At 48.4% G+C, this 14130-nt stretch overlaps 1 protein-coding gene across 5 annotated transcripts in view; it reads left to right on the forward strand.

The window, feature by feature from the left end:
• LOC133138319 (tensin-2-like) overlaps positions 1-14130 on the forward strand; it is a 49595-nt gene extending 35465 nt beyond the window's left edge. For 2 of the 5 annotated variants that reach the window (XM_061256955.1, XM_061256959.1), the window contains exons 16-28: positions 442-507; positions 2494-2610; positions 3164-4435; positions 5090-5237; positions 5707-7022; positions 7872-8003; positions 8597-8692; positions 9287-9364; positions 9499-9576; positions 9662-9830; positions 10385-10453; positions 11993-12022; positions 12518-14130. In XM_061256955.1, coding sequence (XP_061112939.1) covers positions 442-507; positions 2494-2610; positions 3164-4435; positions 5090-5237; positions 5707-7022; positions 7872-8003; positions 8597-8692; positions 9287-9364; positions 9499-9576; positions 9662-9830; positions 10385-10453; positions 11993-12022; positions 12518-12662 — 3716 coding nt within the window. In that variant the 3' untranslated portion in view covers positions 12663-14130. The remainder of the gene's footprint in view (positions 1-441; positions 508-2493; positions 2611-3163; positions 4436-5089; positions 5238-5706; positions 7023-7871; positions 8004-8596; positions 8693-9286; positions 9365-9498; positions 9577-9661; positions 9831-10384; positions 10454-11992; positions 12023-12517) is intronic. The other 3 variants (XM_061256956.1, XM_061256957.1, XM_061256958.1) reach the window with 3 other exon arrangements.

Here is a 14130-nt window from a genome sequence, read left to right on the forward strand (position 1 = left end):
AAGTAAACAATAATGAGCTCTTATGCAGTAATGAAACTACAGGTGTAAAGTCCCGTCCACAGCAAGAACTATAACCATAACAATGTGAAAATCCGCACTCATGAATGATAATGCTCTGTAAATAGTCTCTCGGCTATGTCATCTTCCATTTTGAATGTGAGTGTTGCAATTGTTAATGCGGCTGGAAATAATCGCTCTGATGATTTGTTGCTTTTGTTGTTGTTATAAGAGGACTTTGCTACCCATGATTTTTAAAACAACATATTTATAATTATTGTTGTAGTCGTAGTTCTTGGTGTGGATGGGCCTTAATCCATGATGTGCTCATTAGTGACTACAGCAGGAGAAGTTGAGAGTGAGTGCGGGTTTTTACCTCCTGTCTGGCTGGAAAGGGGCAGGTTTATTAAAGCTCGGTGAGCTAACTCTCCTTCCTCTCTCCAGATGAGAGGTTCCCCTCAGACGCCACGGTGGAGTTCGTCTTCTCCTCGGGACCAGAGAAAATAAAAGGTGCTGATCTGTTCTGGAGTGTGGAGGCGTATTATCTGTGTTTCCAGCTGCTTGTGTTGACATTCCAGTGACTCTGTTTGATGTGTCTGTGTGCATATGTGCATGTGCGTGAAAGCAGAGCGGTGTCCATTTTTAGAGGTTGGTTGTACATTTGATTTCAGCCTAGAAGAGGCCTTCCTCACTAAGGCACTGAAGTATCAGCCCCTGGTGTCAGTCATAGAACAACTTGGCTACAAGTGCAAACTGTTAGTTTTTATATTTGGCAGCCTTGGCAATGTCCACAGACTAGTGGTAAGGGGTTTGGCAGGAATGCCAAAATTGCAAGCAAAGCAGCTCGCAATATATTGCTCCATGTCAGCAATAATAGGTAGCCGCCATATTTGGAGGCGGCGCTACTACCTGTACCCTTAACAATCCTGCAAATGTCCCTGTCATTATTCTGTACTGTGTGTCTATAGTGTCCATGTCATTATTCTGTACTGTGTGTCTATAGTGTCCATGTCATTATTCTGTACTGTGTGTCTATAGTGTCCATGTCATTATTCTGTACTGTGTGTCTATAGTGTCCATGTCATTATTCTGTACTGTGTGTCTATAGTGTCCATGTCATTATTCTGTGCTGTGTGTCTATAGTGTCCATGTCATTATTCTGTACTGTGTGTCTATAGTGTCCCTGTCATTATTCTGTACTGTGTGTCTATAGTGTCCATGTCATTATTCTGTACTGTGTGTCTATAGTGTCCATGTCATTGTTCTGTACTGTGTCTATAGTGTCCATGTCATTATTCTGTACTGTGTGTCTATAGTGTCCCTGTCATTATTCTGTACTGTGTGTCTATAGTGTCCATGTCATTATTCTGTACTGTGTGTCTATAGTGTCCCTGTCATTATTCTGTACTGTGTGTCTATAGTGTCCCTGTCATTATTCTGTACTGTGTGTCTATAGTGTCCATGTCATTATTCTGTACTGTGTGTCTATAGTGTCCATGTCATTATTCTGTGCTGTGTGTCTATAGTGTCCATGTCATTATTCTGTACTGTGTGTCTATAGTGTCCCTGTCATTATTCTGTACTGTGTGTCTATAGTGTCCATGTCATTATTCTGTACTGTGTGTCTATAGTGTCCATGTCATAGTTCTGTACTGTGTGTCTATAGTGTCCATGTCATTATTCTGTACTGTGTGTCTATAGTGTCCCTGTCATTATTCTGTACTGTGTGTCTATAGTGTCCATGTCATTATTCTGTACTGTGTGTCTATAGTGTCCCTGTCATTATTCTGTACTGTGTGTCTATAGTGTCCATGTCATTATTCTGTACTGTGTGTCTATAGTGTCCATGTCATTATTCTGTGCTGTGTGTCTATAGTGTCCATGTCATTATTCTGTACTGTGTGTCTATAGTGTCCCTGTCATTATTCTGTACTGTGTGTCTATAGTGTCCATGTCATTATTCTGTACTGTGTGTCTATAGTGTCCCTGTCATTATTCTGTACTGTGTGTCTATAGTGTCCATGTCATTGTTCTGTACTGTGTGTCTATAGTGCCCATGTCATTATTCTGTACTGTGTGTCTATAGTGTCCATGTCATTATTCTGTACTGTGTGTCTATAGTGTCCATGTCATTATTCTGTACTGTGTGTCTATAGTGCCCATGTCATTATTCTGTACTGTGTGTCTATAGTGTCCATGTCATTATTCTGTACTGTGTGTCTATAGTGTCCATGTCATTATTCTGTACTGTGTGTCTATAGTGTCCATGTCATTATTCTGTACTGTGTGTCTATAGTGTCCATGTCATTATTCTGTACTGTGTGTCTATAGTGTCCATGTCATTGTTCTGTACTTTGTGTCTATAGTGTCCATGTCATTATTCTGTACTGTGTGTCTATAGTGTCCATGTCATTATTCTGTACTGTGTGTCTATATTATGATTGTCACTTTGGTATGTGGATATGAATAAAAGTATTGAATGTGTGTGTGTGACAGGGAGAGAGTACCAGCGGAATGACCCTGCGGTCACAGTGGACTACAACACAGCGGATCCCGTGGTGCGTTGGGACTCCTATGAGAACTTCAACCTGCGGAACCAGGACAGCCTGGAAGGTAACCGTGGTGACAGGAGCGGGCGTGCGTCTGTCTCTCTCAGTTTCTGCCTCCAGGCACATGTGCTGACATCAAAGGCCCGGTGTTTACACCGGCTCCTCCTCCCTCCCATTATCCTGGCTCAGTTAGCCAATAAGACGCCAGTGGCAGTTCACTAATTATCATATGTATTTGTGTGACAGGTAAAAGCAGCGTAAATTTGGTTTCCCTCCTTATCTCTCTCACTGTCTCTCTCAAATTCAAATTCAAAATGCTTTATTGGCATGAAGTAAACTTGTAAATATTGCAAGTATAAGTATACATTCAGAAATAGAGAAATACATTAGAACTTGAATGTGAACATGAAAATAAATAAATGAATAATAATGGATACATTTTTAACAATGAATATATTTTGGGTGGTTAAGCAGTGTCCCTCAGTTAGGACAGTTTGCTGCTTTTGGAGCCTTTCTCCTAGCAAGATTAGTAGTTTTTTCTCATTTGTTTGGGAAGTATTTGATCATTAGAGATAATCTGTTGAAGTATTATGTCCTAATCTGTGAATCCCTGACAGATATCGCCCACACTCGCGGCCCGCTGGACGGCAGTCTGTATGCGCAGGTGAAGAAGCGCAGGGCAGCGGGGGGCTCGGGGTCACTGGTCTCCACCAATGGGAGCCCGGGGATGGGAGCTGAGGAGAAGCAGGTCCCGCTTCTGTCAATCAGCTCTGACTCTGGCCATAGCTCCGCCCCCACTGAGCGTCTGGAGGACCCACCTCGCCCCCCTCCCCCCACCCGGCAAGAGAGGGAGGAGCTAAACCGGCTTCTGGGTGGGATTGAGGGGCGGGGTGAGGGGCGGGACCGGGAGACGGCCATACTGGACGACGGTGAGGCCACGCCCCCAGGGGGCGGGGGGACACTGCGATTGGGCCGATCCTGCTCGTGCCGCGTGGGCTACCGCTCCCAGCGCTGTGGAGAGCCTGCCTGCGACCGGCCCTTCCTCCTGCCGAACGGCTACTGCCCCACCCCTGCCCCGCCCCACCTGGAGCTGTGCCACGCCCACCCGGCCCTGCCCCCACCCGACCTCCTGTGGGAGCGGCAGCACTACCCACCCCGCCACCAGTGCCCCTACCCCGGCGCCGACCTGCCCGGCCCCGCCCACGGCCACGCCCTCCCACCCCCGGGCAGGATGCTCTGCAGAGGGGAGGAGTACCCGCCCTACCTCCACCCCGCCCACGCCCACGCCCACCACTCCCAGCCCTCCAGCCCCTCCTACCGCCACATGCTGCTGCTGGACGGAGTGGCGCCCCCTGGCTGTCCGTGCCGGGACTGCTGCTGTCGGCGGGAGGAGGCCTACCACGCCCTGCGGCTCGACCGGGGGGAGGGGCTGCACTGGGAGAGGCGGGGCCGGGAAGCGCCCCTGCACTGGGACAGGGACAGGGAGGCGGAGCTGCAGTGGGAGCGGGAGCGGGAGATGGAGTTCTGGCACCGGAGGTCCGCAATCCCCCCCTACGGAGGGCCTCGCCACTCCCCCGAGCCCCACGACCTCCAGGCCTTCACCTTCGACCCCCTGCCCTCCGGTCACCCCGCCTACCCCGAGCCTTCCCGCTCGCACCCGGACCTCAAGTACAGCAGCAGCAGCAGTGGCTACCAGACCCCCCGGCAGGCCTGCGCCTGCTCCCCCTACCAGCCCTCCCCCTCGGAGAGCCGCGGATACGGCTCCGGGTACCAGTCCGAATCCACCTCGCCGCTGCCCCCCCCGGCCTGCAGCCAGGGGCCCGAACTGCAGCCCCACCCCCAGCCCCAGCCGTACCCCCCCGACCCCCACGCAGGTACGCATCTCCCAGGTTTGTTTTTGTTTGTATAACTTAGTTTGAAAACAAACTGAAACAGAAGTTAGAGCAGCACTAGCTTCCACGATATAATGTATACGCAAACCTGTTTTGGGGGGGAATTTTTAGAGGGCGTCGATTAATGCATACTTTGTAAAAGAAAAAAAAAGAAAAAGGTTGTGGGAGGCGCTCTGGTTTATATGCCAGTGGATGTAATGCTTCTTATGAAAAATATGAATGTAATGTTTAATAGGGTAGTTTGGTTTTAGTTTGTGTAACTTAGTTGAATGTTCAATAAGAGTCTGCTCTCTCTCTTGGGCCTATACTTCCTCCTCTAGGCAGCTACTGCACATCGATCCCTAACCTTTGCACTTGTGTTTGCATTCTACGTCTGGATAACTGCCTCTCCTAAAAGCCAGTCATGCGATGTAATGGAGGGAACAGAAATCGCAAGCACAGATGAGGTCATAGTTCGTAGGTCATAGTTCACAGGGCCTGTACACGGCAGGTGTGAATGTAACATCCACAGTGAAAGTGTGTAAACATTTACACACAGCTGGCTTTTGATCTCCATCTATGCGGTTTGAAGGCATTCTCTGCGGGCCTCAGACTGGGTCTGACATGACTGTTCATCATTTATGCTCTTCTTCTCTGTCTCTTTCCTCCCAGGGGATGGTTTGTCTTGGCGGGACCACATTTCCCAGAGTTCCTTGAGCAGGGTACACAGAGAGGCACCTGTCATTTCCTCTGCAAACTCTGACCTCTCCGGGCCACCCACCCCGGTGCATACCAGCAGCCCTTTGCGAACCCAGGAAAGGTACCTCTCTCCATCGGTCTGTGTTCCTCTCTTTCATCTGTCAGTTTTATCTGTCTTCAGGGTCTTCCCCAAATCTGTTAGGACTGTGTTCTCATGCCACAGAGACTAAACATCAGGGAAAAAACCCATTTGATGTAATATAACATATAAACATATATTTGTTTATATACAATATGTAAATGATCAAATTGAATATAATGCTCAGGAGAATGCGGTGGTTAAGAAACAACATTTTGACTTTAACACGTCAACTGATGGGATGAAGACGGCGCTGATATTAATTACCTGAGAAAGTGGATATTTTCATGAGGAGCAGATTCATTTGTGCCATTAACGTGAGCTATTGAAACAGTGGCTATAGCTAAAATATAATAGTCTCATGACATCAATACAGCTCTGATGTTTATTGGTATTTTGTGAATTGTTCTTGATGAGTCTATGTTGTTCTTGATGATTCTCTGTGTTTCAGTCCTGGTCCAGCAGGTTCGGAGCTGCACGTGTCAGAGGTCGACAGCGTCCCCACCCCAACGTCTTCCCAGAGACCCCTTAGCCCCACCAAACAGCCCCTCAGCCCTGCCCATGCTTCTCACAGCCCCACCCAACAGCCCCTCAGCCCCGCCCATGCTCCTCACAGCCCCGTCCAACAGCCCCCCAGCCCTGCCCATTTCCCTCACAGCCCCACCCAACAGCCCCTCAGCCCCGCCCATGCTCCACACAACCACACCCATCAGCCCATCAGCCCCGCCCATGCCCCTCAAAGCCCTGCCCATGCTCCACACAACCACACCCATCAGCCCATCAGCCCCGCCCATGCCCCTCAAAGCCCCGCCCCGGAGCAAATAAGCCCCACCCATGCTCCACACAGCCCTGCCCAACAGTCACCCAGCCCCAGCCATGCACCAGTCAGCCCCGCCCAAAAGCCAAACAATCCTGCCCTGGAGCCAGTCAGCCCTGCCCACCCTCCCCACAGCCCCGCCCACCCTCCCCACAGCCCCGCCCAGAGCCCTCCACAGGACCAGCAGTCCAGTCCCATCCTGGCCCAGTCCGCCCCGGACACCCCCAATTCACACACCGACCCGACCCAGATGGAACCCCAGAACCGCCAGCCTTCTGTAGACGGGAGCAGCCCAACAGCGGTGCCTGCCACCGCCCAGACAATGCCCCAAAGTGCCTCACCCTGTTTGTTGGGTCCTGCACCGGCACCCGTGCAGCTAAATGGTGGGATCCCTCCCAAGAACGGCGTTCCTGGGCCCCCCAACCCCAGCTCCGCCCGCAGCTCCACACCCTCCTCCCCTCAGTCCCCCGCTGGCAGCCCGGAGTACTGGCCCCCCTCGGAGGGCCCGGTGCCCGGCTTCGCCACGCTGGGCCGGAAGCTCATGCTCGGGGGGGACGGCTGCACCCCCAAACCCCCGTCCCCCACCCCCGAGGGCTACTCCACCCCCACCTTCCCCATCTCAGGCTGTTACTACCCCCCCAACGCCCCCTACACGGGCTACACCTCCGTCACAATCGCCGCTCCCCAGCCCCCGCTCCCTGAGAAACGCCGGCAGTCCTCCCTGCACGGCTCGCCCAACGGGCGGGGCTCCACCCTCCGCACCCCTGCAGGAGCCCAGTACCCACAGCCCGCTCCCTCCACCCCGCACCACGTCACCTTCTCCCCGTCCGTGGGCGAGGCTGCCCCCCCCGGGGGCTCACGTGAAGAGCCGCTGCACAGCCAGGTCAGCGTTAAGTTCGTCCAGGACAGCTCGCGGTTCTGGTACAAGCCCGGGATCTCCAGAGACCAAGGTGAACATCCCTGCCACCCCAGCCCCTCTGTGATAGGCCAGCACTGACAAACCCACTCCAGTCCTCTCTGTAATAGGCCAGTCTCTCCAGTCCTCTCTGTAATAGGCCAGTCTCTCCAGTCCTCTCTGTAATTGGCCAGACTCTCCAGTCCTCTCTGTAATAGGCCAGTCTCTCCAGTCCTCTCTGTAATAGGCCAGTCTCCCCAGTCCTCTCTGTAATAGGCCAGTCTCCCCAGTCCTCTCTGTAATAAGTCAGTCTCTCCAGTCCTCTCTATAATAGGTCAGTCTCTCCAGTCCTCTCTGTAATAGGCCAGTCTCCCCAGTCCTCTCTGTAATAGGCCAGTCTCCCCAGTCCTCTCTGTAATAGGTCAGTCTCTCCAGTCCTCTTTGTAATAGGTCAGTCTCTCCAGTCCTCTCTGTAATAGGCCAGTCTCTCCAGTCCTCTCTGTAATAGGTCAGTCTCTCCAGTCCTCTCTGTAATAAGTCAGTTTCTCCAGTCCTCTCTGTAATAGGTCAGTCTCTCCAGTCCTCTCTGTAATAGGCCAGTCTCTCCAGTCCTATTTGTGATCTTTTGTTTTCACCATGGATAGAGCTGTGGTGGGGAAATACAGGGTTCTTTGAAAGTCCCAAAATGTATGATAATAAAATGAGCGTGAAGCTTCACAATTAAGAACACAATTCTTAATGGAGGTAGGTTGTAGTGCTTGAACATTTTGTGGAAAGCTTTAACTCCTTTTTACATTAATTTGGAGGAATTTAAAGTTGAAAGGTCATTGAATTGGTAGAGCATTGGTAAGTGTGGAAAGTGGAAGCAAAACCTGTTAACATCCACTCCATACTGTGTCCATAGCGATCGCTGTACTGAAGGGGGAGGAGCCTGGAACCTTCCTCATTCGGGACAGTAACTCCTTCCAGGGGGCCTACGGCCTGGCACTGAAGGTGGCCACACCTCCACCCAACATCAGCAACCACAGCAGCAAAGGTCCACAGCTCTCCTTCATTCATTCATTCATTCAGTCAAGTCAGTGAGTCAGCCAGTCAGCCAGTCAGCTAGCTTGCACAATAAACCCAGACACAGCCTGCATCACTGGTTACTTACAATGCATTTCCCAGCAAACGCTGAGGACAAGAGGTGCAATTAAGACATCAGCTGTAAACCACAAAGCAGCACATAACCTGAACCATTATAAATATACACATAATACACATGGCCTGGAGGGAACAGGTGCACCATGACGGCATATAGGGACCATGGGCACCATTATGGCCACATGTTCTCCAGAGAGTGAACAATGATGAACTGTTTTGAGAAATAATTTATAGTTTGATTTTAAATTTGGGTGTTTGACTCCCGGTGCCATTGCTGTGCCTAGCAACAATTGGTTCAGCCTCGCCAGGGAAATGATAGAGGGTAAGCTATCAGCAATTCTATTTGTTGGGTATAATATACAGGTATATATGAAATATTATTGTAGTATATATTGAAATGCAGTTACAGGGGGATGCTGGGAGATGTAGAGGGGTAGAGGTGCTTTGGGTGTTCCTGCTCTGTGTGACTCTGCCCTCCCTGTCCAGCAGGGGACCCCCTGGAGCAGCTGGTGCGTCACTTCCTGATCGAGACGGGCCCTCGGGGGGTGAAGATCAAGGGCTGTCAGAATGAGCCGCACTTCGGTGAGCTGAGGGCGGGACGCTGTGGAGGGAGGCGGGGCTAGTGGGCGGGGCCGGCATGGGGGGCGGGGCCTGCGTCTGTGAGGTCATCTGCCTTATTTTTCTCCTTTTTTCTTTTCCATGCTCCTTTTTCTAGACCTCAGCATTCGCTGAGGTTTCACACAAACACTTAGCGCTGGAACCTTCTGTGAAGTGGTGTCTTTGTGTGGGTTTGAGAATGACGGAAACCATGTGGTTACGTAATGCAGTTAGCTTCCGTTGTGCGTGGCTCATGAAAACCTCTGTTCATTACAATGTGGCGACAGACCAGCATTCTGATGTTCTGTGTGAGGAACATCTAACCTCTTCGTGAATATATTTGGTTTATGTTTACATTATTCAAAATACACACACATCTCATTCATGTCCCTATGCAAATAGTTCATAGGTGACACGCAAGTACACGCAAAAAGATTTAAAGATGAGTATCGGCCATGGTACTGCAGTGGCCAGTGATGAACCGTGACCCAAATTACTTAAATCAGCCACTGCCCTTCAGCTACGTAATGAGGGCGGGGCGAGAAGGCTTTTCTGACTGTCTGTCATTGTAATTGGCAGGGAGCTTGTCGGCCCTGGTGTACCAGCACTCCATCACCCCCATCTCCCTGCCCTGTGCCTTACGCATCCCTGAGAAAGGTAAGGTTTGTGCATGTACTTCTGTGTGCGTGTGCATGCATGCGTTTGTGCGTACACGTGCGTGTGTGTGTGCATGATTGTGCATGCGTCTGTTTGTCTCTGGGTTTGTTTGAGTGTGTGTCCTGGTGTTGCAGACCTGGTTGGGGAGATCCAGGAGGTGCAGACGGGGAGTCACCTGAGCACTGCTGCGGACCTCCTGAAGCAAGGAGCAGGTGAGGAGGTGTCCTGTGACTGAGACAGACCTGAATGCTATGCACAGCTGCTTTAGTAACCTGCCCCCCTGCACCCCACCCCCAGCCTGCAATGTGCTGTACCTGAACTCTGTGGAGACAGAGTCGCTCACAGGACCCCAGGCCATCTCCAAGGCAACCAGTGCCACCCTGTCCCGAAGTGCCCGTCACCCCGCCACTGTGGTGCACTTCAAGGTGTCTGCCCAGGGAATCACGCTCACTGACAGCCAGCACAGGTACCACCCCCACACCAAACACGCCCCAGTGTGCTTAATATCACACTCAAGACAAGCTGTAATGGAAGTTAGAGCAGCACAAGCTTCTGCGGTTTGACGTGAAACTGATCTATCGGTGGAATTTTTGAAGGGTGGGGAGTCAATTTAAATGACATTAAATGATGAGGGGAAGACAAATGAGCATGCTCACCACTGTGTAAAAAGGATAATGATTGGAGGGGAACAAAACATTGACAGACATTGATTGACATACACACCCACTGGTACACAATGATGTAAAATCTTGTGTTCCAGGAAGTGGATGGAAAGTGTTAAAATACACAAGCATTACAATTTATTAGAATTTTTTTGGCAATATATACTATATATATATATATATATATATATATATATATATATATATAATATATATGGTATGGTTATGATGAATTGACTAAACTGAGGAAAAAACTTGATTTCAGCTTGTCTTTAAACACGCCCCAGTGTCTCTGCTTTGAAAGAATGAGGTTGATTCAGGTCTCCATCTCCCTCCCTCTCTCCCCTTTCCTGTGAAGAGTGTTTTTCAGGAGACATTATCCAGTCTGCAGTGTGACCTTTAGCAGTGTGGACCCCCAAGACAGGAGGTGGGTGCGGAATCTGGCACCGCACACCAGAACCTAGCACCAAATCCGGTCCCCACACGACGAAATGGAACTGAACACCAAAGCTGGTCCTCAGATATGATGAAACCAAATCCAACTCACCACCATACCTGGTCCCCACACAAAACAAAAGACCCAACCCAACACCAGACCTTGTCCCCACACAATGAAACAGAACATATCTCAACACCAAATCTGATCCTTAGATATGACATTACCAAATTCAACTCCCCATGAAGCCTGGCCCCCACACAACAAAACTGTACATAACTTCTAAACCTGGTCCCCACACATGACAAAAAACCCAACCCAACACCAAACCTGGTTCAGTTAGGAATTACTGGTCCTTATTAATTCTATCATTTCTATGAGAAATTATGTCAGCATTTTCATGCTTGAAACTCTTCATCAATCCATCGAATCCGCAACTTGCATGGCAGCATATTATTCATGTATCAATTTAATAACAAAAAACTGTTCTGCTTTTCTTAATATTTCTAATATAAATTCTGCTCTACAACTACATAAGCTTTAGTTCAGAGTATTTACAGAATGGCACATATGAACAGCAAGTGTTTTACAGTTGAATATATTTTAGTGGTCAAATGTTTTTTTTATTCAACAGAAATTCTTGAACAGAACATTCAACAGTCTTCCCCCCCCCCCCCCCATCCAACTTTCTGTAATTAGCTCCAACAATCCCAACAATCAATGTCTCCATGTAGATAATTGGAGAAAGCTATTTCCTAAATGAGACCAGTACAGAGAGAGTGGCAGCTTCCATCTTTGTGCAAGCATCTTTTTAGCTACAGTGAGGCCAGCCAGCAGTACATATTTATGAGGTAGCGATAAATACATTTTTGAATTGTCATTCAAAATTAGTACTCTGTGACAGCATGGAATATCTCTGTTAACAATAGTGGTTAAAGTTGCGGCCACTTGGATCCAATTCATGCAATTCAGGCAATCCCAGAACATATTATGCATGGATAGTTTAATATCTTAAGCCATGGAGAGAGAGAGATGAACCCATAGTTGCTATTCAATGAAAGGGTTCTGAAAGGCTCCTACTGTCTTGCAGTAACAAAGTCCTTTTAATGGTTCTCACAATGTATTGGTTGACGCCATACTTTATTGTAGTTCCAACCAATCGTGTGTCTCTGATCAATTATCTGGTGTGTGAACCTTCACTCTCCAACTTCACATTCTCCACCCATTTCCAACAGTAGCGCGTTTCATTTTGACAGTCGACACATTGTTTAAGTGTTAGCTTGAGGGTATAAGTGCCCCACAGACTGCCCAGTGTAGATGTGGCTGTATTAACCCGTAGCTGAAGCTGTCCGGCTCTCTCATTGGCAGGCATGCAGCTGTAGGTGTGTTCTGGGTGGATTTGTGCGAATGCGTGTGGTCGTGGGAATGTGATGAATTGCAGGGCCAGGTTACAACTCATGCTTCTGCCCTCCTGCGCTAGGCTGTCTGTCTGTGTGTCTGTCTGAGTCTGGTCTGTTTTCTGTGCTTTAGGTGGACTAACTCTGACAGCACGACATCCAAGTAAGTGCTCAGTGTGTGTGCGTGTGTCTGATTGCTACAGAAGCGAATATAGACCCAGGAATAATCAAACACACGGCAGTTTGTTAGTTACATGCTTTGGCCGATTCTGCGTGCATATTAATGAAATATGTCACAAACATTTTTCGCTTTGTGTTAATAATGGCTTTTAGGCAACCATTTCAGCTCACCCTCCTCTTGACTGAGATTCCATTAAACTAATTCAAAAACTGTCACAGTAACTCAATCACCCTTCAATTGAGCCCAAACAACTCCTTTATTTTCAATTTGTGTTACTTGTGAGAGGTTAACATTTTACTGTCTTCTGTGTCCAAACTGCTTTCTACTCTTGTTGTTTCTCCTTTCCCATTTCTACTTCTTTCCATCTTGCTCCTCCTCCCTACTTTCTTTTCCCTGCCTCTTGCTCTGGACTGTTTTGTTCTCTTTTCTTCCTCCTCTCACTCTTTTGCTGTCTCTCTCTCGTTCTCTCCATCTCAGGATGTTTGGCTTTGTGGCAAAGAAACAGGGCAGCTTGTCGGAGAACGTGTGCCACCTGTTCGCCGAGCTGGACCCCGAGCAGCCAGCCACCGCCATCGTCAACTTCATCAACAAGGTCATGCTCGGGCCACAACAACGCAGATAGCCCAACCCTGCCCCCCCCCCCCCCCCCCACAGAGCGGGAGCCAATCAGGAGAGAGGGGAAACAGCCTGAAGCTGCTTGCGTGGATTGTGGCAAAAGACAAGCAACACAAGGTTTTCAGTGCATTTGTGTCACTCCACTGGTCACCCCTCACAACCAGTCCTAACATTTGTCCTCTTTTTAAATATTAGTCATTTATGTAAAAGAGGAGCTGCAGTCTGCAGATATCAACCCTTAAACCAATGGACTCCTTTCTGGAGCATCAAGATGGACTGTTGGGGTCAAGGACTGCTGAGTATTGAGTGATTGTGTGTAGTAGTCTTTCAAGCACATTCTGACTTTACATTATCCAAAATACCAGCAGAAGCTGCTGAATATTACCCCTGCTATGATATACTGACACATCTATTGGAACTGATGCAAAAAGATATCTACAGCATTTATTCAGAAATATTGTTACCACAGTGGTGGAAAAGCCCTGCCAAGTGTATCTTTCAAGGAACAAAACTGGTGATGGATCAATGGATCCAGCTGACCCCCCCCCCCCCCGACACACACACACACACACACATAAAGATAGAAGTTTCTGAATGGGAGTGTATGCATGTATGTGACTTGAGGGAGCGAGAGTGAGAGTGTTTGCAGGCTAGACAGTACCAGGACGTAGGGACATTAGTGAGTAGATGTGCTGTAGTTGCAGGATTTTAGAAATTAGGGATCGTGTTGTGGTCTCAGCCTGGCTCGAGGGTAGGCAGTGTTCCAAGAGGAAATGGAAGTTTGCCAGACAGGAAGTGGAGACGGTCGCCACACAACATGGCACGGCCCCCGTAGGACCATTTGACTCCAGGCTGGTTGAGGCAAGCCCGGACGAACGCACCCAAAAGGCCACGATATAGTGGTCTTGAAGCTTGGCTGCAAATATCGTTGTCCTTGCCTTGTTTTTTACATCCAAAAGAAGCACCGTTTGTGTATTATCACTGAAATAACACGACTAGGAATCCTTTTTTCTTACCCACCTTATTAGTAGCCTAAATCACTCACTCTTTCCTTTGAAGAATAGATCCAAGTATAGAAAGAAATCAAGCAAGCCAGATGCCAAAGCCTCGACCTAACCAAAGACATTTACAGAGCACTCAAATTTTATACTTTTAACCTATAATCAGTTGTAATTTGTCAGCTTCATGTATTTGTATATGTATAAGTGGAGTGTTTATACATCATTTTTGTGTTTTTATAAGATAGAAAGACACTTGCGTCTCTGACAGCTTTAATATATTTTTGATCTTTTTTCTTATTGACTTTTGTATGTAGTAATATATTTTCTCACATGCAGCTGCCTCTAAACATGTAAGAAATGAAAAGGAAGGAACGTTTATAAGAAGAAAAAAAAGGAATTTATATGATATGCTATTTTTTAAAAACAAACAGCAATGTACACATAAAATAAAAATATAAAGTTGTGGTACCAAAA

The sequence above is a fragment of the Conger conger genome, chromosome 10 (genome assembly GCF_963514075.1).
Source record: "Conger conger chromosome 10, fConCon1.1, whole genome shotgun sequence".
In the NCBI taxonomy this organism is placed as follows: Eukaryota; Metazoa; Chordata; class Actinopteri; order Anguilliformes; family Congridae; genus Conger; species Conger conger.